The sequence below is a fragment of the Notolabrus celidotus genome, chromosome 10 (genome assembly GCF_009762535.1).
Source record: "Notolabrus celidotus isolate fNotCel1 chromosome 10, fNotCel1.pri, whole genome shotgun sequence".
Taxonomy (NCBI): Eukaryota; Metazoa; Chordata; class Actinopteri; order Labriformes; family Labridae; genus Notolabrus; species Notolabrus celidotus.
Window position 1 is genome coordinate 11842710 of NC_048281.1, and position 26274 is coordinate 11868983.

At 40.3% G+C, this 26274-nt stretch overlaps 4 protein-coding genes and 1 long non-coding RNA gene across 5 annotated transcripts in view; 4 read left to right on the forward strand and 1 right to left on the reverse strand.

Annotated features, from left to right (window-relative positions):
• Window positions 1–26274, forward strand: part of itgav (integrin, alpha V) — a 118467-nt gene that overhangs the window by 49627 nt on the left and 42566 nt on the right. The window lies entirely within an intron of this gene.
• LOC117819896 (olfactory receptor 6N2-like) lies at window positions 686–1876 on the forward strand. The gene has a single exon (XM_034693412.1). The coding sequence runs from the start codon at window positions 686–688 to the stop codon at window positions 1607–1609; it is 924 nt and encodes a 307-aa protein (XP_034549303.1). The 3' UTR covers window positions 1610–1876.
• On the reverse strand, window positions 7276–26259 carry LOC117819901. Its single transcript, XR_004632652.1, has 4 exons — window positions 26158–26259; window positions 9061–9192; window positions 7689–8151; window positions 7276–7403 (listed from the first exon to the last, which is right to left on the reverse strand). It is a non-coding gene; the product is annotated as an uncharacterized LOC117819901 (long non-coding RNA).
• Window positions 12421–13542, forward strand: LOC117819895 (olfactory receptor 13C2-like). Its single transcript, XM_034693411.1, has one exon. The coding sequence runs from the start codon at window positions 12616–12618 to the stop codon at window positions 13540–13542; it is 927 nt and encodes a 308-aa protein (XP_034549302.1). The 5' UTR covers window positions 12421–12615.
• LOC117819894 (olfactory receptor 6N2-like) lies at window positions 18789–20094 on the forward strand. Its single transcript, XM_034693410.1, has one exon. It carries the CDS (start codon window positions 18969–18971, stop codon window positions 19893–19895), a length of 927 nt encoding a protein of 308 aa, XP_034549301.1. The 5' UTR covers window positions 18789–18968; the 3' UTR covers window positions 19896–20094.

Below are 26274 nucleotides of genomic sequence, written 5' to 3' on the forward strand. Positions count from 1 at the left end.
CAATGCTCATGGTTGAAGTTTCTTTGTAGAGATCGCTAACCTAATGTTTCTCTCACCTGCTTCGCTCGTTGATCATATTGCTGGACAGGATCCAATATGAAAATTTCCGTAGCCTGCCGATTGAGCATGCAAACAAAGCTAACGTTTTAGCCATATTGCTTACCAATATGATGCTAATGAAAGCTAACGGTTTTACCTCACCTTACGGTCTATGGTGTCATCAAGCAGAAGCTAAATGTGCCGGATCTGTTTTCTGTGGATTGATTTGACATGACGTGTGATCAGTTTGCCTCTGGCGTTTCTCATGTTAGTGAAAGTTATTAACTGATGTCCTGGGGTTGTCAAGAGGTTTGGACAAATCAGAATCAAGTATCTTACACAACTGGAAGATCAGTAAGAAGCCCCGGTAATAAATAGTTGTAACTTTAAAAAAGGACCTAATGAGATCCATGGAGGGTGAAGATATAAAAGATTTTGCCTCACTGAAACTCAACATTTTCTAAAGACTAAAGATGAAGATACATCAGGTGCATTTCAGATTCAGGTACCTGTTTATGACAAATATAGCTGAATTCAAGTTTCATGTTAATGCTATCTTTACAGTAAGACTTCTTTCCTCAGTTTATTCACTTGTAGTGTAATTAGTCTGTCCTATTCAGTATTGGTTTTATTGATGATGTTCTTCATGGATAATGACTTAAACCAAACATACATTACTCTTGGTGGTCATGTGGAAGTAAACAAATATAAATATGTTTATTTTTTTATCATGCTTACAGTATTTATTCTCATTATCTGCTTCAACTTTACCATCGTGTGCCTTATTTGGATACACAAAAATCTCCATGAGCCCATGTACATTTTCATTGCTGCTTTGCTGCTGAACTCAGCTGTTTTCAGTGCTGCGATTTACCCAAAGTTGTTCATTGACTATTTGTCTGAAAAGCAGATCATATCATATTCAGCCTGTCTCTTTCAGTTCTACCTTCTCTACTCTTTGAGTGGATCAGAGTTCCTACTGTTGGCAGGCATGGCCTATGACAGATATGTGTCAATATGTAAACCTTTGCAATATCCAACTATCATGAGTAAAACCACAGTGAGTATTTTCCTGGTTGTAGCCTGGCTTGTGCCTTGTTGTCAGACTGCAGTGGCAGTACTGCTGAGTGCTGATATGAAACTCTGCAACTTTACTTTAGAGGGAATTTTTTGTAACAACCTGATGTACAGTCTCCACTGTGTGAGCTCCAGAGCACTATCTGTATTTGGCATTTTTGCTTTGGTAGATGTTGGGCTTTTCCCCATGCTCTTTATACTTTTTACTTACACAAGGATACTCATCATCTCGTGTCGCAGCAGAGAAGTCAGGAAAAAAGCTGCACAGACATGTTTACCCCATCTGTTGGTGTTAATCAGCTTTTCGTGTTTTTGTGCATATGATATCCTCATAGCTCGAATTGGATCTGATTTTTCAAAAACTGTACGTTTAATTATGACCTTGCAAGCAGTTTTGTACCATCCTCTCTTCAATCCCATAATCTATGGACTGAAAATGAAAGAAATCTCAAAACACCTGAAGAGATTGTTCTGTCAAGCAAAAGTTTTCTAATGTATCAAGTAGTATGAGGTCAGATATGCTAATGTTGAGTCATATCTCAATTATAATATGATTTTCTGTATAAGATATCTAATGCAGGTATTTTAATAGAATGCTTTAGAAATCATCATCCTTTGTTTAATCAAAACGTTTAAGACTGCACGGTTCAAACAATGCAATAAATATACAGTATGCTTCAGTTATTAAATACATGATCTATTCAATGTCCACCTCAGCTTTATTTGTTTGTGTATTTACCTTGAAGGTTTATACCCTCTTTCAGACGTGTCAGTTTTTTTATTTTCAAAATGCTTGCATGTGTTTTGGACTGTTGCATAAAACATCCTATGGGCAGAGCACTGGTAACCTTTGTAGGCCCTGAGTTGGTGGAGAGAATTTGTGATCTATCAATCCCTAAAATGGAATTGGACATGTTGTACTTTTTCTTTTGCAGGTTATAGCAATCAATTCATATTCCATGTTTTAATCCCTATGCTTCTAGTTGTTCCTATTTTTCTCTCTTCCAAATACAGGTTACACATGTGCGTATTGGATAAGACAACTCATCTCTAAGATACATATATTCTTTGCTGTTAAATCTTTTAAAGCGTTCCAGTACACTGCTTGTGTACTTATGTTTGTGCAAAACACCTGAATAGAGCTTAACCAAACTTTTGATAAGAATCAGGAGAGGAAATTTAAAAAAAAAAAACAATATAAAAATGTTGAGACTTTCACCTCCCTGTCTCTTAAGTATAACCAAGAAGTTTTCATCAAGTATAACCAAGAAGTTTTCATCAAAGCCCCTCAAATGTTCTAAACCCTCACAACATTAATTCAAATATTCAAGTGCTTTGAAACATCCCACTCAAAAGTAAAGCTCTATTCATGTATGCACTGCCCTCTGTAAAAAAAAATCCTGAAATTTCAGGGAGTGGGCGCATATGTGATTGTAAATTGGTGAATTTTCCACCCTGACTTTTATCAAGATTCCTCCTAGCACCCCAAAAATTTTTGCAAGAAGTGATGGGTAGCTGATGTCAGAAGATTCTGTCCCAGCATATTCTTTCACTCTTCATTGTTACTGTGATTCTACGGATGTGCGCATCTCTGGTCACAGGTCTAATGTAGTGTTCATACCAAACACAAATAAAACCATGTAAAGATGCATGTAGGTGCAAGTTCTTGTTGGGTGGCATGATTGAAGGGAATTGGTGTGAATTGGTGATGCTAATACTCCACTCGCTTCATTCACAAGCGTTGATATGTCTGAATTCCAGGGTATCATTCATGCTGCGATTCTCATTCAGCACACAGATCATCCGGTGACGTATGATGTGACGTATGATGTGACGTATGGACCGGTGGAGGTTCCTTCATCTGGAATATACAGGACACATTGATTGTATCTCTATACAGCTTCCTGAACTCTGTGAGTACCTGTTTTTATGGGATCAGGAATAAACAGAAGCTCACTGTGAGGACAGAGAGTGAGGAGGATTGTCTGCTAAGTTGTGAAAACCTTTGTCTGTCACTTGATTCCATCTATCGGTTGTACTAGGAAGTTGGCAATGTTAGCATAACCGGCTTCACCATTCAATGTAGTTAAGCTCAACCTTGTTTGATGTCAACAGACTTGAGCGGTGTTTTAAGGAACCCCTCCTCTCTTGACAAATTTGCGTCTTTGGGTACATGTGGATGGAGACAGTTATTTGTGCAGAATAACAAATGACTTGAAAACAGTTGGGTGTTCTTATATGTGCGAATTAAGCGGGGTTTTTTTCATTTTGTGTGAATGCAACATAAGAGGGACGAGGAAAAGAGGGAAGAAGGGGAACGCAGATCTATCTTTGGAGAACAGACACGTACCTCGACACACCTAATAGAGTGGCATCATCTGCAAAGAGGAACAGATGCCATTCTAAGGTCCCAATGCCAGACTCCTCGTGCTAAACGTTGAGATCTTGAACATGAAAATCACTAACCCAATCAGTGATGAGGGACAGACCTGGCAGTGTTTGACTTTGTGTCAAGGACAAAGGCACAGACCTGACTTTGTCAGAGAAAGAGAGTGATAGCTCATAGCAGTGGCCCTATTATATTCCTGTATAACCCACACCATGGTCACAGGCTTCTCAAGCTTAAAGAGTTGATGAATCTCTCTAGGACAGTCACAGGCGTATCAGACTTTCACTGTTAGACTTATTTACACTTGTACACCTGTAAGACAGTCTTATTTAAACAGTCCCTCCAGGAAGTTGCGATTTCGCGATGGCAACTATCAACGCAAATTAGACCAATCAGCACGATTTCTGCGCGGCCTTGCAATTTTATACAATCACTGCAACTTTCCCGCAAATTTGAGCAATCACCTTAACCTCAGGCCCTGTACGTCATCGGTTTCGTCATCAATTTCACTTCCTTGGAAGTCCTCACTTGATCGGCACTTTTCAACAGCAAAACACGCACGGAGAACGGGTGAAAAGTGAGGACAGCAGGCAGGACAAGTGACGATGACAACGTTGTTATTTACAGATACTCAAATACCCTTTTAGTAATAAGCTAATAGATCATACCTTTTGATTTTGTTAATGAGACGATGACGAGATGGAAACTTTAGTGGCGGACATTAAAAATCCATGTTGCGTCTAATCTTGTTTTCTGACGTAAAGTTTTGAAGCCTATGGTCGTTGGACGCCATGTTGGAAATGCTTACTCAACCTCACTTTCGGTCTACCTAACTACAAGCAAAGAGCTGGAGTTGAGGCAGGCCTTTAGCCTCCTGGCTAACAGTTACAGTGTGTCTGTTTGTCTGTGAAGTCAGTGATGCAAAACTGGCAAGTTGAATATCTTCTAAACTACTGAGTTATAGAAAAAAATCCAGGATGTAAACAGGATTATTTTAGCTTTAAAGATGTTCTTTTGGAATAGGTGTGTATATGGTTTCTAGTACTTCCTGATCAAGCCTCAAGCAGATACTGAAATGTAGTTTTTAGCACTTCCACATCAGCCTTATTTCTCACAGTCGGAGGTTGCTGCTTGGTTTTAAAATACATTTTCCTTATTTATGGCATTAAAAAATGTCATGTTTGAAATCTTTGCAACCAGGATTTCATGAAAATATCCCATGTGAGTTTACACATACAAGGAACTTGACTCTGGTTAACATTGCTCTCAATGTATGAGATATAAATAATAACAAACAGGATGAAGGAATAAATATTGACTATATAATTGTTAACCCTTAAACCAGTCTTTCATTTAGGGTCATCTTACTGGAAATTAGCAGTGCATTATAGGAGAGAGAGATAGAGAGAGGTGGAAAGCGGGTAGGCTGCACCACCAGCCTGTTAACATCAGTAGTCTTAAGAACCAGAGTTGCTGAATCCTGATGTACTGATTTGCATCTTGCACATCTTTCCAAATGGGCCAGAGCCGACAATTCTCTTCAGATTGAGGTGTTAATATGAGGCATTCTTATTCTGATGTGGCTGGTATTCTAATTATTATAAATCCACATAAACAAAGCTATTTGAACAGTGTTGTATTTGCCACATAGGCAAACAAAGTCTGACAGCAGCTTTGGGATCAGGTCTCTATGGTTTGATAAATTAGTTGAGATGGGTCTGTAATGAGACCCATGGAGGTCAGTACAGTAATGTTTTCAAGTTTTGTAATGTTTAATTTCCGGACTCTTCTGTGAACTCCCAAAATTTAGATTTGTAAAAGATTTGATCATGTTGCTCAATATTGCCCTTCTCCCTGGGCTTTTCATACTGTTTACATACTCCAGGATACTCATAATATCCTACCAGAGTGGGAGAGAGGTGAGGAAAAAAACTGCACAGACCTGTTTACCTCACCTGATAATTTTTGTAAACTATTCTTGTTTGTGTGTTTTTGACGTCATTATTGTTGGACATGAATCAGATTTACCAAAGACTGTGCGTTTGATAATGATTTTACAAGTAGTTTTATATCATCCCCTTTTTTAATCCAATCATTTATGCATTAAAAATGAAAGAAATAACTAAACACCTCAAAAGGTTGTTCTGTCTGGACAAATTTAAGTAATGCATCCACTGTTTTTACGTATGTACACACTAAATACTCCTTAAAGAAAATAACAAGGTGTGATGTCATCTTAGGAGTTGTTTGTAGTTGTTTCTAATATGCTGATGTCAGATGAATTAGTGCTTTTTTTACACAATACAAATGTATTTGAAGCCCCTGTGAGGACACTTATAAAATACACTCAGAAAGAAAAAAAAACAGTTACTTGAGAAAATGTGGGAGCTTCCTACTGCTTTTTAAAATTTGTACTTTTTTTGGACAGCTCATCTTGGCTATTCTACAAGTCTGTAAAATTGTGTTACACCAAAGAAGAGTAATCATACAAATAATTCACCTCAGAAGTTGTGAGAAGTATTCAATTTTAAGAGTTGAACTTTATTGTTTTCCTCTGAAACTCGTGAAATTTATACCGATTTAATGAGTGATTATTTTTGTTTCTCATAATGCAACACTGCGCCGGTTTTAAAAAATAATTTTCAGAATAAGCGCTTTTTTTAACCTTTTGTGTCACACCAGAGAACACTGTCATATTTAAGGGCAAATGTTGTTGTTTTAGTATAAAAGAGTAACTTAGTTTTTTTAATGTATATCAGATACCCCTTTTCCACCAACTCAAACCGGGTTCTGGCTCCGGGCTGGTGCTCGGGTTGGTTCGGAGCTGGTTCAACTTGCGAACCAACACAGCACCCATTTGGTTTTTCACTCACTCGAGTCGTGGAAGAGGCACGTCATGACGTCAGATTTACGTGACCCCTTTTCCCAGCAGCGCTTGCGGGAACTTTCACTCACAGCAACAATGATGGCGGACAAAGTAGCATCAGCGGAGCAGGATTGCTGGTGTTGCTCCTGGCTTTTCAAAATCAGATGAGGGCCCGGAGAGAACTGACCCAACTGTATCAATAGTTCTGTGCTATTCTGCGTTCTCTGCATGGACGGCGAGAAGAAAAGTAATGGTTTTTATTTTCTATAAGTCTGAACGTAAACTGTTGTTAGCCTCTCTGCTAGCCCGCTAGCCCAATTTAGCTTGTTGTTTAGCATAGACTAAACTGGTGTCTATTGAACAAATCAGTAATCAGCATTTCAATTTCTGTATTTATAGATAATCTTCACGATGATGGCGAGGCGGAGGTCGCCTGTTGTCTGGGCACATCCACAATCACGTTTCTTGAAGCAAGTTTGTCAATGTTCCTGTTTTGATTAAAAACGCAATGAATCACACACAGTCCTCTTGTTTCATTTGTTCAAATAAAATTTCTATACACATGTACAAGCTTTATACTGCATGTTAACTGTGATAATAATGTTGGGCTGCCTAGTAATATTTTAAACCATTGATCAATTCATCTTCCATTCATTATATTTGTTCTCATTTCTATACGAATTAACAATAAACAGCGACCGGTATAGTCTAATTCTATTATTATTATTATTATCATTAACTAAAAAGCGTAATGTTGACATACTCCAACAGAAGGGAAGAATGACATTTTTTCTTTCTCAAAACTGCACAGCCTGGCAAACTTATTACCCATTTCTCTATTGATTAAAAAAAGAACACTTCAGATAGATCTCTTTATTTATTTTTATTGAAAAAGTGAGTCTGCTACATCATTCTCTCCCTCCGCTGCATCTGTCTCTCCTCTTGCTCATCCGCCCGATGGTGAGGGTGAGCTGCAGCTCAAAGGTGGCTGCAGTGTCATGTCCACATCAGCATCCTTGATTACAGACAACTCTGTAAACAAAAAAATGAGAACACAACGAACAAAACTCTTCTATTACACTTTATACAATGCTGGCCTAGAAGCCATATGTTGAGTAGTGAGTAAGCCAGTAGCAAAACGTAGCATACTAGTGCCAGCTATTGTTATTGTTAGCACAATGCTAGCAAGTTAGCTTACGAGCTGTTGGTGAGCTAACTTTACCCAAACATAACTACAGGGTTTAACGTAACATCGATCATATACAGTAAGTAGCACATATCATATCTGTAAACAAGACAAACAACAACACAACTTACCATTATCGGTAGAGCTCTGGATGTTGAGCGACTCATCGACCATCGACTCCAGGATCACTATGGAGTTATAGGCCCCGGTGAGTCGGCATTGGCAGTCTTCTTCTTCGAATGAGGTTCCGGCAGGCTGTACACTGGGGAGTGTAATGCTGCCATCCACAGGCTAGGTTTTAATATCTACATATATTCTGGCATACAGCCCAGTTGATTTTAGAAACCGTAAAACTGCCCGACAAAGTGGAGACGCAGGCATGACAGTCTGTCGCCTAGCACTGCATTGTTTGGTTTGTTTTTGGCCACGATAACCCATCCCCTCACCCCTGATGTAAGCGGTTCACGGTTCTGGTCCAGCAAAGAGTTGGAGCCGCTCTGGAACCAGTTTTCCGGGCTGGGAGCTGGTTCACTGGCAGTCGAAACACGAAGAACCGTTTCTCAATCGGGCACTGGCTCCAAACTGGCCCTCAAACTGCCTCAGTGGAAAAGGGGTAAGAGAGAAAAAACAACCTGTAGACACTTGACTATGAATCATAATTAAAAATACACATTCAAATTTCCTCATCAAATTGAAGTGTCAACTGTTTCTCTGCTAATGATAATAATTCCTTAAAAGATGGCTAAATATAAAAGCACTGAGATCAAAGCATTAATGGGAATGGACAATTTGATTCTATTTGTGTATTAGTGGTACTCCTACACATTGTAGCGAGGACAGCACGTGAGTTTTTCAAAATTACCAGGAAAAACTTTTATCAAAATGAAGGATTTAAAAACTACTTTCTTTGAGTTGACCAGAGACCAGGTCATCCCAAAAAACAGGGATTTTTACATTCCATCAAAACATAAATTACACTTAACACCGGGAATATTATAATTGACGGCAAAGGGAGCCTCTCTTCAGATCAGAGGTGAACCTGCAATAAAAAGTGTGCCAAGATTCTCACAGGAAGAAGAGTTGCTTTTCTGCCCATCTCCCCGGGTTTAACTTTTTCCAGATGTGTGCAATTAAATGCTTTCTTCGCACCAACAGACCCCTTCTTATCTGTCTATCTAATCAAGCCGTAAATACCTTTCTCTTCAGTTCACACTCTAAGGGACAAGTTTTAGACATTTACAAAATGTATATAAACAATAGATTTTACATAATGAAGCTAAGATAAAAACTTTCCTTTTGAGACTTTGATAAGAATATTGAAATTCCCAGCATTCTAAGATTTATAATGACAAAGTTATGAAACATGTTTCAATTGTGTTTTCTTCCATGTGGTCAACACCGCCATCCGTTGGAGAAGATCAAGTTAGCACACAGTCAGTAGTACCCAAAGGTGACTACCATTGAGGCAGAGGCAAGCAAAGGGGGGACAGGGCTGAGGCTTACCATGGTGGCAGGGGAATTAAAAAGGTGAAGAATCCAAACTGAACACCCCCTGTGACAAGGCAGCAACAGAAAGGACTTTGTCAAATGCCACCAACAGGGAATGGAACTGCTGCTCGCTTAGACCCATAGCACCTGTCAAACACACAAAAAGACTCATAAACAGTAAATGATTGGCCTGCAGGGAACCACCTGACTGAAATACACCCTGTAACAGAAATAATTAAAAGACTAAATTATCCCAAAATTTAATTAAATGCACTAATAAGCAGCATTCCCAATTGAATACAGAAAATCCAATCTTATTAAATCAACCCACAAACTTAAATGTATTTTATAAAACAATAAAAAAAAATTACAAGACAAAATAATTGTGCTAATAGGAAAGTACCAACTGGGAACAAAAAATGATGATATATCTTATTAACCAATCCACAAACTCTAATAAACTATGATAAACATTAATATGCACAAATAAACAAAATAGTAAATAATCAAGCAATTATGATCAAGTCAGGGAGGGCTCAACAGCAATAATTTGGCTGTAGGTTTCAGCCAGACAATAAGAACAAAGAGAGACCAACCCAAACAAAAAAACAAATTAATAAGGCAAAAAGACCAGCAGAAGATGAATAAGGAAGACTAAACAAAATAAACCAATGGTCAAACATAGCTCAGACGCTGTAAATAACATTCAAAATTGCCCAAAACCAATTTGACCCTGTCCACCAAAACAGCAGTCTATGCCAGGATGGTGACTGATGACGGACAGCATAAATCGCAGCCAAGCAGAAGCAACACCATGCAGACAAGAGGAGGCAGGAGCTGCAAATACAACAGCTCCCTGTACATCAGGACAGAGGGATAAGTTACCCAGATGGAAACCACACAAAACAAAACTCACAAGGTGTGTTAGGCATGAGCAACATACTTCAGATCACTCCAAGGCTATCAAACACCCGAGACTGGGAAGAGCCTCAGACCCCCAAGCGAGTCAGGAACGTTGCAAAATAATTAACCGCTGTAAACTCAAATGCCGAACACGGGTGCCAGGCACAGACAGATGCCCAAGAAGCAGCAGATCTGCTGACTGACACACTAATATTTTCTTCAAAGCAATTGCACATGTCAGCCCTGCACCTAGTACAATGCGCTAAAGAATCGCTAAGATGCTGACCTATTTAATCTTGTGGGCTGCACATGAAAAGATACAACGTTGGACCTCACCAAACAATCTTTCAACCCCATACCAACCCAGATGCTGGCTCAAAGAGGAAGCAGGAAAACCAGCAGTGCTCAGCTACTGGCTTTTGTAGGGTACATGGCCCCATCCCTTTAGTCCAGGTAAAGGTGAATTTGGAGCAGTGCCATGCAGCAGTGGGGAGGGAGAGAACACACCCTGCCATATCTACCCCCCAGTTTTGTATCATCCCTGCAGTAAAGACCTCACCTGTCCCTGCTCCGATATAGACAAAGCTGATAAGTTCACAGATTCAACCATATCTGGTGCCGGACTAGAAGACATTTGGGATGAAATGGTTGCCGGGGTGGGTCTCACCTCTGAGACTCCTGAGGATAGGCTGACCACCTGTGCACCACTCAAGGCACCGAGGCAAGTTTGAGGGTAGAGAAGAACTTCAGTGGTTCACACATTGACTACCGGGATATAGGCTGAATCGTGGATAACCTGCACAAGACATGGAGAGGCAAGCAGACCAGATTTAGAGAGCTCAAACAATGTAGCTAGACCAAGTTTTTGCTCTGGACAGGTCCTTGCCACCAACTTCATCACCCCACCAGGTGAGAGCACCACCCATTTACCTTGGACCGTCATTGTGCCCTTGAGGTTGCACTTGGTTGACAGCCTGGTGGCACTTCTGCAGGGCTTCCATGACTGAACCTTGTGCCTGACATCAATGCCATCAACTGTTCCCAGGAGTGATCAATAAAGCTAAAAAATTCTCAAGATGCCGTGTGAATACATCCAAGAATGAAGAATAGGCACACCAATGCTCCCATCAGTTGCAGAAAAGGAAAAAACAACTAATAACTGCAAAAGTACATTAATAACACTAAAAACACAGGAAGGGGGACGGAGCGGTTCCCCTTCATGCATGTGTCGGTTCTCTCTGGGTAATGTGGCTTCCTCCCATGGTCTAAAGAGATACTTTGATGAAGAAGTCACTCTAAATTGCTGTAAGTGTGACAGTGACTGATTGTCTGTTTATATGTTGGCCCTGTGTTAGCCTGCTGACCTGTCCAGGGCGTACCCTGCCTCTTGCCCAATGACTGATGGGATAGACTCCAGACCCCAACCCTGAATGGAATAAGGAGTGTGGAATCTTGATTAATATCCTCTATTATAATCATGCATTTTCTTTAAATATAATCATGTTTTTCTTATTATGCTCATGTATTCTTCTTTTAACAATTATATTCATATGTTTTCCATTTTATATGTTTTATTGAAGAAACCAGCAAATAGTAAGGCATAAGGCCAGAGATCTGTGCAGATCTCTGAATAAAGGTGAGACTGAGGTCAGAGCCCCAGCTTCTGCAAGTTCAATGCAGGTTCAGCCCGGATGTGGTTAATTCATCTATTTATAAGTTGTTTTGCAAAGACCGAGAACCAACCCTAGCCTCATATTGCAGTTGAATGTAAGCGAAGGGGATTTTTGGTAACTATGCCAAACGCTTTGTGTTAGATAAAAGAGCCGATGTACGCTTTCTTAAGAATTGTTGATATGTGCTTTTGATAACCACAAATGTCGTAAGATGAATAGGATATGTGCAGACGTGTGCTTTTTGTAAACCACTAGACTGAGGTAATGTCTCTGTTGTTTCCAAGGTACGATGTTCACCTGACATGACCCTTTGCTCACCCTTGATTGCAACTCACCCACACCTGTTACCCCCCCTCCTTTCTCCCCCTCCCTTTGTTTTTCTTTATGAACAACTGTATTAAGATGACATGTACACGTTTCCCCCTCCCTTTTTCCTCCCTTATGTTTGAAGAACTATAAAGTATAGAGCATCTCTGTCATTCAGCAGAGAACTTCAGATGCTCTTGAGTATGCTGTAACTTCTCTCTCATGCTGCATGAATAAACTTTGTGTGTAAACTTTTATACTGAGTTCGAAGCTTCATTTCTGGTAACTGCTCCGCTGGACGATCGCCTCACGGCTGGGTCACCCTACAACAGGAGTAAAGGTAATGGATGATGGATGGGAATCTTTTGCTATGACTTGACTTTTATTCAAATTCTTCAAAACATTCTTTTCACATTCAAATTGTGAGTCATTGAGGAGTGGCACATGGCCCCGCCTATGGGAACAGGCCTCTCAGAAGTAGGTTTGATGATAATACGATCCATGGAGGTTGGTACAGCATTATTAAAAACCTATCGCATAGTGATCCAGCTCACATCAAACTGTTATCTACAGGCTTTCATCAACACAGAGGTGCATTTTAAGCTTATTTCAGTACTATATGTGATCTTTACTACTGTAATCTGGAGTTATTCTAAATTTCTGCTCAGTTTTGTTGTTTTAAACATATATGGATGTTGAATTGAATGTTACATATTTAGTATTTGGTGGACATGTAGAAGTGCACAAATATGGATTTCTGTATTTTTTGATCATGTTTATTGTTTATATTCTAATATTGTGCAGTAATTCTACTATTGTGTGTGTTATCTGGATTCATAAGAAGCTTCATGAGCCTATGTACATTTTCATTGCAGCTTTGTTGGTTAACTCTGTCCTTTTCAGCACAGTTATTTACCCAAAGCTTTTGATTGACTTTTTATCTGAGGAACAGATCATATCTTTGACAGCCTGTATCTGTCAGTGTTTTCTGTTTTATTCTCTTGGAGGTGCAGAGTTCTTACTGTTAACAGCTATGGCCTATGACAGGTATGTGTCTATATGTAAACCTTTAAAATATTCAACTATCATGAGTAAAACAACTGTCATCGTTCTCTTGGCTCTAGCATGGCTCGTACCTTCTACTCAGGTTGCTGCAAGTTTGATTTTAGAATCAAGGAGCAAAGTGTGCCGCTCTACTCTGAGTGGAATTTTTTGTAATGTTTCAATTTCCGGACTCTTCTGTGAACTCTCAAAATTTGTAACTGTAAAAGATTTGATCATGCTGCTCAATATTGCCCTTCTCCCTGGGCTTTTCATACTGTTTACATACTCCAGGATACTCATAATATCCTACAAGAGTGGGAGAGAGGTGAGGAAAAAAGCTGCACAGACCTGTTTACCTCACCTGATAATTTTGGTAAACTATACATGTTTGTGTGTTTTTGACGTCATTATTGTTGGACATGAATCAGATTTACCAAAGACTGTGCGTTTCATAATGACTTTACAAATGGTTTTATATCATCCCCTTTTAAATCCAATCATATATGGATTAAAAATGAAAGAAATAACTAAACACCTCAAAAGGTTGTTCTGTCCGGACAAATTGAAGTAATGCATCACTGTTTTTAAATATGTACACGCTAAATACTCCTTAAAGAAAATAACAAGGTGTGATGTCATCTTTGGAGTTGTTGTAGGTAAAGATGTGTTTCTAATATGCTGATTTCAGATCAATAAGTACTGTTTTTACATAATACAAATGTATTTGAAGCCCCTGTGAGGACACTTATAAAAGACACTCGTAAAGAATAAAAATCAGTTATTTGAGAAATGTGGGAGCTTCCTACTGCTTTTTAAAATTTGTACAAATTTTTTTGGACAGCTGATCTGGGCTATTCTACAAGTCTGTAAAATTGTGTTACACCAAATAAATTTAAGCATGACTTTGTACTTATCTTCATTGAACCTTAATTTTGTTCCAGTATTACGTCCAAATATTAAATCATACAAAGAATTCTACTCATAAGTTGTGAGAAGTAAATTTAGTTATTGTATAAGAGTAAATCTGAGTTTTTTTAAGTTTTTCTAATGTGAGTATATCAGAGAGAAAAAAACAACCTGTAGACATTTGACTATGAATTATAATTAAAAATGCACTGCCCCACATTGGAATCTACTCTGACTCAGCCTTGATACATTTCTTAATATCTGTGTTTCTGCTTTCTTGCACGTATTGTTCTTTTTCAACTAATCTTGACTGAAAAAGGTGAAAATTATAACTTTTTATCCAAACGTACATTCATTACACTGAAGATTTTCCAAAAACATGTCAGGAAATTGTTCAGAATAGTAAAAAAGAGTGGACCAATTCTCATCGTGTTTATTTGAAATGCTTCCCGGACGATTTAGTTGTCCTCTGGTTTATCTTTTGGTGGTAAACTGTTTCTCCCCACTGTCCTGCCACAAAAATGTAGTGTGACAGTAAATGTCAGCAACCAGAGCATAAAATTAACTTTTTACCTCATCTGCCATTGGCTAGTGACCTCCAAAAATGTACCGGCCAAAAATATTTTTCACCGGCCAAATAAAAAAATCATGCCTTATTTGATTTAAAATATTACCATATGTTTTTATTATGAAAATCCAACTTAAGCATCACTTAAAGAATACATTTATGTACAGATAAAATTAGATTATTGCTATTTGGGTCAAAATAGTCTGACAGTCGGCAGAAATGGGCGAAAGTATGAAAACAGAACCTCACATCCAATACAAAATTTTCTATCAGCCACTGGTGGGTGTGTGTTTTTGTTTTACATGCCAAACAAAGTTTTTACCCGCCATTGCCGCTTGGCGGGTGTTAATTTTACGCCCCGTCAAAAAACGCCACCTAGGGGAATTTCGATTTTTGACTAACCGGTTCTGTACTTAGTTTCTTAGTTAAAGGTCATACAGGCTGATGTGTGGACAATTGATCAAGTTAGCACACAGTCAGTAGTACCCAAAGGTGACTACCATTGAGGCAGAGGCAAGCAAAGGGGGGACAGGACTGAGGCTTACCATGGTGGCAGGGGAATTAAAAAGGTGAAGAATCCAAACTAAACACCCCCTGTGACAAAGCAACAACAAACAAAAAGGACTTTGTCAAAGCGAAGGAGGAAAACCAGCAGTGCTCAGCTTCTGTAGGATACACGGCGCCACCCAATAGTCCACGTAAAGAGGGAATTTGGTGCAGTGCCATGCAGCAGTGGGGAGGGAGAGAATGCACCCTGTCATATCTATCCCCCAGTTTCATACCACCCCTTAAGTGATGAATCAAAGCAAATAACTAATACCAAGGCCTAAAGAGAGCAGATTGTATTAGACTCTCTCTCTCTCTCTCTCTCTCTCTCTCATGATCTGGGCCTCAAGAAGTTGATTGATGTTGGCCTTAACCTCCTCGTATTCTTATGGAGGAATATGCCTGTACCTCAGACGTACCGGGACATCTTCAAGTAGAGGTATGTCATGAGAAAGAGTGTTTTTGCAGCCCAAGTAACAATCATGGGCTGAGAAGACTGAATGATACTTGTGCTGTAAAGACCTCACCTGTCCCTGCTCCAATATAGACAAAGCTGATAAGTTCACACATTCAACCGTATCTGGTGCCGGACTGGTAGCCATTTGGGATGAAATGGTTGCCGGGGTGGGTCTCACCTCTGAGATTCCTGAAGGTAGGCTGACCACCTGAGTACCAATCAAAGCACCAAGGCAAGTCTGAGTAGGGATGGGTACCTTTCACATTTGAACCGATATGATACTGATACCCGGTACCTGGGAATCGGTACCGGTACTCAACGGTACCAATTTTCAGTACTTCTGTGTGTGTTTATGTGGTAATAAATGTTAATTTGTTTAATAATAAAATCTCAAAATTTTTGAATTTAACATATTTATTTCATTAAACATGAAATGAGCAGAAACAGGATTATATAGGTGATTAGATATATTAGCTGACACGTGCTCGTAGCGTCTAAGTGCTTGTTTGGGAGTTTATCAATGAACACACGTGAATGCCTGCGGACAGGAAAAAGTCAGTTCTCCGTCTCTTTATAATAACAGGACACACAACTTACTTGTTGGGCATTCGCGCACACAGTAACGGTTATAAACAGGGCAGGTAGTCGGAGCGAGAGAGTCCGTCTCAACTAAATCCTCCTGCAGCTCTGCCTCGCGGTCAGTGCTCGCGCCTGAGAGCTGAGGGCTCTGTTTGGCGTGCTCCTGCACAGATGCAGAGAGCAGAGACGTCCACCCGATCAGTTTGGAACTTTATTACAGGGCGAAAGTATGGAAAATCACCTATTCTTCCACTCCCTCACAGTCACAAGTATGCGTTTAGGTACCGAAACATTGTAACGTTTGATTTGACGTAAATCGGTACTCAGTAGTACCGACGGATTCGGTCAGTACCTATAAAAGTACTGAATTTGGTACCAATCCCTAAGTCCGAGGGTAGAGAAGAACTTCAGTGGTTCACACATTGACTACCGGGATATAGGCTGTACCGTGGATAACCTGCACAAGACATGGAGAGGCAAGCAGACCAAATTTATACCCCTTTTCCACCGAGGCAGTTTTAGGGCCGGTTAGGAGCCGGTACCCGATTGAGAACCGGTTCTTCATGTTTCGACTGCGTGTGAACCAGCTCCCAGCCCGGAAAACTGGTTCCAGAGCGGCTCCAACTCTTTGCTGGACCAGAGCCACGAACCACTTACGTCAGCGGCGATGGGCGGGGTTACCGTGGCCAAAAACACAAACCAAACAATGCGGTGCTAGGCGACAGACCGTCATGCCTGCGCAGTCTCCACTAATTTGTTGGGCAGTTTTACGGTTTCTAAAATCAACTGGGCTGTATGCCAGAATATAAGTAGGTATTAAAACCTAGCCTGTGGATGGCAGCGTTACACTGGCTGTTTGTGGTTGATTCGTATAGAAATGAGAATAAATATAATGAATGAAAGATGAATTGTTCAATGGTTTAAAATATTACTAGACAGCCCAACATTATTATCACAGTTAACAGCAATGCAGTATAAAGCTTGTACATGTGTATAGATGTTTTTTTTAAACAAATGAAACAAGAGGACTGTGTGTGATTCATTGCATTTTTAATCAAAACAGGAAAATTGACAAAACAGGAACATTGACAAACTTGCTTCAAGGAACGTGATTGTGGATGTGCCCAGACAACAGGTGACCTCCGCCTCGCCATCATCATGAAGACTATCTATAAATACAGAAATTGAAATACTGATTACTGATTTGTTCAATAGACACCAGTTTACTCTATGCTAAACAACAAGCTAAATTGGGCTAGCTGGCTAGCAGAGAGGCTAACTACAGTTTATGTTCAGACGTACAGAGAATAAAAGCCATTACCTTTCTTCTTGTATGAAGTCACCCTCCACGCAGAGAAAGCAGAGTAGCACAGAACTGTTGATACAGTTGGGTCAGTTCTCTCCGGGCCCTCATCTGATTTTGAAAAGCCAGGAGCAGCACCAGCAAGCATGCTACGCTGATGCTACGTTGTCTGCCATCGTTGTTGTTGTGAGGGAAAGTTCCCACTAGTGCTGCTGGGAAAAGGGGTCACGTAAATCTGACGTCATGACGTGCCTCCATCACGGGCTCCAGTGAGTGGAAAAACAAACGGGTGCCGTGTTGGTTCGCGAGTTGAACCAGCTCTGAACCAGCACCAGCACCAGCCTGGAACCAGAACCCGGTTCGCGTTGGTGGAAAAGGCCAGATTTAGAGAGCTCAAACAATGTAGCTAGACCAAGTTTTTGCTCTGGACAGGTCCTTGCCACCAGCTTCATCACCCCGCCAGGTGAGCGCACTACCCATTTACCTTGGACCGTCATTGTGCCCTTGAGGTTCTGTTGCGCTCGGTTTACAGCCTGGTGGCACTTCTGCAGAGCTTCCATGACTGAACCTTGTGCCTGACATCAATGCCATCAACTGTTCCCAGGAGTGATCAATAAAGCTAAACAATTCTCAAGATGCCGTGTAAATACATCCAAGAATGAAGAATAGGCACTGTGACTGATTGTCTGTTTAAATGTTGGCCCTGTGTTAGCCTGCTGACCTGTCCAGGGCGTAGCCTGCCTCTTGCCCAAGCGGCAAACTCCGGTCTCAAACGATGAAGCCAATGCGGAAGTGATATAAACTGCAATACATTGAAAATCCGCTTGAGGCTGGCTGCAGAAACACCGGAAACCACATAGATATGAATGGGAAAAAGACGATCTTTGCAGCATTAATAAACATGTTTACAGCCTGGTTCAAAAAATGGCTTGGCCCTACAACGCTAATCTCTCTAATGGCACACACTGTACGGGGGGTGAATTTTTTTCTAACGTGATGGTTAAGAAGATATTAAGATTATGAGTTTTGCCCAAATAAGGACATGACTGACGTGACTCCCGGTCGGGAACACAGCCATTGGCTAAGAGACTTACACTACGTCACACTCTGCCTAGTTGAGTTCCGCATTACCAATATGGCTGCTGCCGTCGATTTGCTTCAAAACAGCTCTCAGGAACAGATGGGTGACGTCACGGATACTACGTCCATATTTTATACAGTCTATGCTCTTGCCCAATGACTGATGGGATAGACTCCAGACCCCAACCCTGAATGGAATAAGGAGTAAAGGTAATGGATGATGGATGGGAATCTTTTGGTATGACTTGACTTTTATTCAAATTCTTCAAAACATTCTTTTCACATTCAAATTGTGAGTCATTGAGGAGTGGCACATGGCCCCGCCTATGGGAACAGGCCTCTCAGAAGTAGGTTTGATGATAATACAATCCATGGAGGTTGGTACAGCATTATTAAAAACCTATCGCATAGTGATCCAGCTCACATCAAACTGTTATCTACAGGCTTTCATCAACACAGAGGTGCATTTTAAGCTTATTTCAGTACTATATGTGATCTTTACTACTGTAATCTGGAGTTATTCTAAATTTCTGCTCAGTTTTGTTGTTTTAAACATATATGGATGTTGAATTGAATGTTACATATTTAGTATTTGGTGGACATGTAGAAGTGCACAAATATGGATTTCTGTATTTTTTGATCATGTTTATTGTTTACATTCTAATATTGTGCATTAATTCTACTATTGTGTGTGTTATCTGGATTCATAAGAAGCTTCATGAGCCTATGTACATTTTCATTGCAGCTTTGTTGGTTAACTCTGTTCTTTTCAGCACAGTTATTTACCCAAAGCTTTTGATTGACTTTTTATCTGAGGAACAGATCATATCTTTGACAGCCTGTATCTGTCAGTGTTTTCTGTTTTATTCTCTTGGAGGTGCAGAGTTCTTACTGTTAACAGCTATGGCCTATGACAGGTATGTGTCTATATGTAAACCTTTAAAATATTCAACTATCATGAGTAAAACAACTGTCATCGTTCTCTTGGCTCTAGCATGGCTCGTACCTTCTACTCAGGTTGCTGCAAGTTTGATTTTAGAATCAAGGAGCAAAGTGTGCCGCTCTACTCTGAGTGGAATTTTTTGTAATGTTTCAATTTCCGGACTCTTCTGTGAACTCTCAAAATTTAAAACTCTAAAAGATTTGATCATACTGCTCAATATTGCCCTTCTCCCTGGGCTTTTCATACTGTTTACATACTCCAGGATACTCATAATTTCCTACAAGAGTGGGAGAGAGGTGAGGAAAAAAGCTGCACAGACCTGTTTACCTCACCTGATAATTTTGGTAAACTATACATGTTTGTGTGTTTTTGACGTCATTATTGCTGGACATGAATCAGATTTACCAAAGACTGTGCGTTTCATAATGACTTTACAAGTAGTTTTATATCACCCCCTTTTAAATCCAATCATATATGGATTAAAAATGAAAGAAATAACTAAACACCTCAAAAGGTTGTTCTGTCCGGACAAATTAAAGTAATGCATCCACTGTTTTTAAATATGTACACGCTAAATACTCCTTAAACAAAATAACAAGGTGTGATGTCATCTTTGGAGTTGTTCTAAGTAAAGATGTGTTTCTAATATGCTGATGACAAATTTATAATATTTTATTTGAAGCCCCTGTGAGGACACTTATAAAAGACACTTGTAAAGAATAAAAATGAGTTATTAGAGAAAACGTGGGAGCTTGCTACTGCTTTTTAAAATTTGTACAAATTTTTTTGCACAGCTCATCTGGGCTTTTTTACAAGTTCGTAAAACTGTGTTACGCCAAAGAAAAGTAAGCATGAGCTTTTACTTATTTTCATTGAACCTTAATTTTGTTCCAGTGTTATGTCTAAATGTGAAATCATATAAAGAATTCTCCTCAGAAGTTGTGAGAAGTATTCAATTTTAAGAGTTAAACTTTATTGTTTTCCTTTGAACCTCGTGAAATGTATACAGATTTAATATAAATGATTATTTTTGTTTCTCATAATGCAACACTGAGCTGGTTTTAAAAAATTATTTTCAGAATAAGCACATTTTCTAAATTTTTGTGTCACACCAGAAAACTGCCATATTTAAGAGCAAATGTTGTAGTTATTGTTCAAAAGAGTAACTGAGTTGTTTTAAAGTTTTTTTAATGTGAGTATATCAGAGAGAAAAAAAACAACCTGTAGACATTTGACTATGAATCATAATTAAAAATACACATTCAAATTTTCTCGTCAAATGAAAGTGTCAACTAATTCTTTGCTAATGATAATAATTCCTTAAAAGATGGCTAAAACATGAAAGCACAGAATCACAGCTTCTCCTTTTTTAAAAAGTACACACACATACAAAAAAAGATAGAACACATTTAAGAAGGAGAAATAAAGTAAATCACTAATTTGTTTGATGTAAATGTTGATGGCAGGTGGAATAAAAACACTGCAGGTAATCTACCAATCAGACACGTTCAGCATTGCTGGCCCTATTCATGTGTATGTGACTTCCAGTACTTCCGGAGCCAGCCTCAAGCGGATCCTCGTTGAACTGCAGCTGTTAACACTTCCGCATTGACTCATTTTTTTAGACCGGAGGTTGCCGCTTGATCTAGACTCCTCATGGGAAGGAGATTACGGACCACAGTCCCCAAGCTCAATCAACAACTGAGGCCAGCCTGGCCCAATCTGGTTACTGTGAAACAGAATGATGCCAAGGCCAAGCGGGCCTATGAAAGTACCTTCAACAGGAGACACTCAGCAAAGCCGCTTCCTGCCCTGGGTGTAGGTGCGACTAAAGACTGACACAGAGAAGGCGTGGACAGGGACCGGGGTCAGCCAGGCTACGAATTCTACTCCACGCTTGTTTGTCGTGAAAACATCTCATGGGGATATCACCAGGCGAAATCGCAGACATTTACAGATTGTTAACCATGAATGTGTGGAGATCCTGCCGGAACACTCTACGTACACCGTTGGACAGCAGTTACATCATGCAAAGCCCTGCAACTGCAGACAAGACTGCTGACGTGACAACACCACCTAAAGTCATGACGACACGCTCAGGACGTGTTGTGAAACCTGCAGTCAAGTTGATTTACTAGTTACTTGGAACACAGAGCAAACGGGGCAGAATAATCCCCCTCTGTTCCATCAGGGAGTGGTAGTTTGTTTGATATTATTCAAGTTCTGAATTGAGTGTATATATATTTGTGTTACCCAAAGCTTAAGAGGGGAAATGTGGCGTGAGCCTGATTTAGTTATTGTTTGACTGCGCATGTGCAGCCCAGTTTGTACGGCTAGACAGCCTGCTTTACGACAGTTGAAGATTGCAATAAAGTGAAACACTACACGTGGAAGACTGTCTCCGTCCTCACTTCATTAAGTGTTAATAAGATAAACACTTCACAGGGATTACTTGCACAGGGGTAGTTTAGGGAAGGCAGTTCGGAGTTGGCTGAAGGCAGCTGCACATTTGTTTTACCCTGCCAGATTGCCCTTCTTCCCTTTTACTATGCACTTCTTCGTCTGATGAGGGGAGTGGCAATGGAAGCACCGTCACTCAGGAAGCACCTGTAGTGGGGGGGAAATCCCAGAAAGCTACGTATCTTCATGTCATGGGGCACTTAACAGTTTTTATTGCTTCCACTTTTGCATGACATGTATCAGTTTGCTAAAGGCCAAGGAACTTTATGTCACATTGCAAAAGGTCGCACCTTTTGGGGCTGAGTCGCAAACCAGGACCCAAAGGTCAAGGAAGACAGAAAATGTTTGCAGGGTTTGTTCAAATCTGTGGAAATGGCCAGCAAGTCGTTGAAGAGGATCACACATCCTCACCAGCAGCCCCTCAAAGGTAGCTGGGAAATATCCAAAGCAGAGACTATCTCAAAAAACTGTCAGAGGCCTTGGCCAGACGTGAATGCTGTTTTCAGCCCAGTCTTTAGTTCAAACTACACCTGCCAGTAGTCTCAATCACTGTGACTCAGCAGTGTAGTCCAAGGTGTCAACAATTTTAGGCAGTTAGTAGAAGTCCTTGAGGATCACAGTGCCCGCGACCCCCAAAATATAGGAACCAAAGACTCGTGACCCCCCTTTGAAGTGATTAAATGTTGTTTCATACTTCATTTAGCTGGTCTGCAGTAAATTAAGCACCTACATGCACACCTGGCTGTATTTCCTGTGGTGCTGTGAATTAACTTGCTGCTACTGATGCTTCTATTAATTCATTGTTAACTTACCCTAACCTTAGGGGTCATCAGGCAACAAAGAAAGAAAGAAAACTAATGAAACATTTTTTATTTTTTCGACCCCCCAGGGGGGATACTTTGGGAACCACTGCTCTAGAGGATCAAGTCAGGGCTATCAAGGAACCTCCAAGCCCAAAGAGTGTCACTGAACTGAGATCTCTTTTGGGCAAGGTGAATCATTATTTCGGCCTGACCTCTCTCAGGTTTTGGTTCCACTGTAAAAGCTGCTGCACTCTGATGTCAAGTGGCAGTGGAGTGAAGAGCATGAAAAGGTTTTCAAGGAAGAAAAGAGACACTTTGGAAAGCTTCTGCAAAATCAGACATTTCAGGCTGCATCAGACACAGAACGCTCCTCTACATCCTGGAGGGACTGATATCCAGCAAATATTGTTTCAGTTTAAGTTTCAAAGAAATTGTTCATGGAACAGAAGGTGAACTAAACTTAACCTTCACAGTGGTGTTCCTGCTGCACTTTTCTGGCTTTAGATAATGTTCTTCTCTCTTTTGATTGTAACAAATACTCAGTGCTGATCTATTGGCCTGTGTTTTCCAGTTTGACCACTAGGTGGCAGCACAGCTATTAAAATCATCTGAGAACTCTGAAGGTGTGTGTCTGCTGTGGCCTCTTCATTGTGAAGTGAAATTAAAAGAGTGATTATAACCTGTTGTTGTTACTTGTTAGTATACTGTCAGGAAATGCATCATAGAATTATAATAAAATTAAAACAAGTTCAAAGCTTCTTCATTTCTTCTCTTGGAGTTTCCACTTTCCATCCATTTATGGATATATTCACTTCAGTTGTCAGGTAACAACTTCTATCGATAAAGCATCATATTTGTTTTAAAAGGTTTCCACATTTTTATAAATTAACATCAACACTGATACTGAAACACACTTGAACAAACACATTATTAATGCTATACTCATTGAACAGTACACCCACTAGGGGGCACCACTCTACTTCTTCTACACTCAGTTTCCATCTGATCTCATTCAGTAGTCTGTCCCTGTGCCCGAGCAATCTTTCCTCCATTTTCCAATCTATTCGGTCTCAGCAGATGTGTGTCTAACATGAGTCTGGTCCTGCTGGAGGTTTCTGCCTGTTAAAGGAAGTTTGTCCTTGCCACTGTAACTTGCTAAATGCTACAAAGTGCTCTGCTCATGGTGGATTAAGATGAGATCAGACTGAGTCCTGTCTGTAAGATGGGACTGGATCTTATCCTGTCTTGATGTTGGGTCTTTGTTAATAATAGAACATAGAGTATGGTCTAGGCCTGCTCTGTTTGGAAAGAGTCAGAGGGTAACATTTGTCGGAATTCGGCACTATATGAATAAAGATTGATTGATTGATTCTTCTTTATAATGTTTCGTTGGTCCGGCTTAAGCTGTTGGTTACACTGCTCAACACTGCCCTTGTGCTTTTAAATGTTACTGCATGTTTGGCACGTATATGCAAGATTCTAGATATCGTGCAGAAACACAGATGACATGAATGCAGAGTACGGGCAGGGGGTACTGTCTGTATCTGTGTCCACATTGAACATAAAGCTATCTCAAGAAAGGGGTGCCATGGGGTGCTGTTGGCCTAGTGGTCTAAGCATGCACCCCATATACAGAGGCTATAGTCCTTGTCTCAGAGGTTGCAAGCTCGACGGAGTCCGTCAGACGGAATCCTGAGGACATGCTACACTCAAATGCATGCTAGTTTTCCGTGACTACCAACCCTAGCTTTAACTGCATGTCCTCCCCCACTCTTTACTCCCCACATTTCCTGTCTCTCTTCAGCTGTCCTGTCAATTATAGGTGAAAATGCCCAAAAATATAACTTAAAAAAAAAAAAGAGAGGGGTGCCATTTGGGGAGAGGGGAGCAATTAGGATGACTCTGAGGGCCCATGACTGACCAGGGCCTTAAGAAATATCAGAATGTTTGGGTCATGAAGTGGTGGGCCTGATGTGATATGTTTCATGGGACCTAAAATCCCTGAAGGTGATCTTGTTTGAAGACACTTTACACAGAGGTCCATTATGACCAAAACACTTAGCAACATTTAGTCACAGTGGAAAGAAAACTTTCTTTTGACAGGTAGAGACCTCGAGCAGGACCAGATTCATGTTGAACAGAAATCTGCAAGGACTGGATTGACCAAGAGGGACAGAGAGAGAGAGAGAGAGAATAAGTGTCCCTCTTACAACTAACGACTGCTGTGATAATCAGCAAGTCTTCAATTATCGAGACAATTGTTCAACTAATCAGATATTGAATGCTCAAAAATGTAATAGTTGTTATATGATCAGCTTTTTAACTTTATACATTTTTAACTATCAAGTTAAAACGTCCTAAATACTGTTATTTTTTAGCAGAATACAACATGTCCTAGTTGTCTCTTAAGCAAGGTTTTGAATTCAGTTGAAAAGACGTATTTGCTATATTGGGGGAAAGGTGGCAGGGTGTAGATCTGCACAGATAGATGCAGAGATGGAAAAGCACCAAAACAAGCATGGTGAGCACTCCAGAAGAACCTGGGCTAGTCCAATACTTACATGATCCAGAATCTTACCCTGAACCCCTGTCCAGGTTTTCAACTCTCGCAAATAAGCCAATGAAGCGAGTGACTTTACATGTAATTAACTCGTGAGAATGGTCTTATTCACGTCTGGTGTGAACACAACATAATGCTTGCTGTGCTGGAGGATGACTGTAGTGTACATATGTAGTCAGTGAAACATTTGTGTACCATTATATGTAAGCTTTAAGGCGTACCTCCAATCCTTAATCTAACATAACTTAAAATGAATTCTGACCTCAACTCTGAAAATGAGTGAAAATGTCCTCACACACACAGTATGTAACCCAGACGCGTCCTCACAAAGATAGATTTACAACAACACAAACTCACTGAGGGTCTAACAAAGCATGAAGACTTGGCGTACATGCATGTGCACTGAGTGGTACATAATCTGCATAGCTATGCCTTGCACAATGTTCATTACAACATCTCTCTCTCTGACTCTCTCTCTCTCTCTCTCTCTCTCTAACACAAATGTACATGCATGCTCTCTCTTTCCTCTCCTCACTCAAGTTTTTTCCTCCAACACACACTCACATCTTGGCATGACAGCCAAGCTTACATGTACGTATATGCAGAGGCCTTCCAGCATCTACAGCCTCACCCTGTGTGTATTACACCACCTCTGTTTCTCTTACACACACACACACACACACACACAAACATGTAACCTCCCCCTCCTGTGGATCTCGTGGGAGTTCTGCCACACATTCTTGAGCGTACACTTCATTGTAAGAGTGATTCAGAGTAGCTCATGGCCAAATAAGACGAAAACCCTCATCTCACTTTCTGGATCTACATCTGAGAGGTTCCCGAACACACATACACACACACACAACCCCACTGACTGTAAAACGGTTGCAGCATGAAAGAGTACCACTTCTACTCCATGACTTTGTTAACTGTAAATGTTTTCATCTCTCTTGAAGTTGTAAAAACAATCTTAAAACTGACCTGAGGTTTAAACTGGGGGCGTTCCTCACACTGCCTGTAAGCATCTCTCTCAGTGCAGGGGTGTCACCTTTAATTAAGAAGGTACTCTAACAATGTTTTAACATAACTTTCCATAAT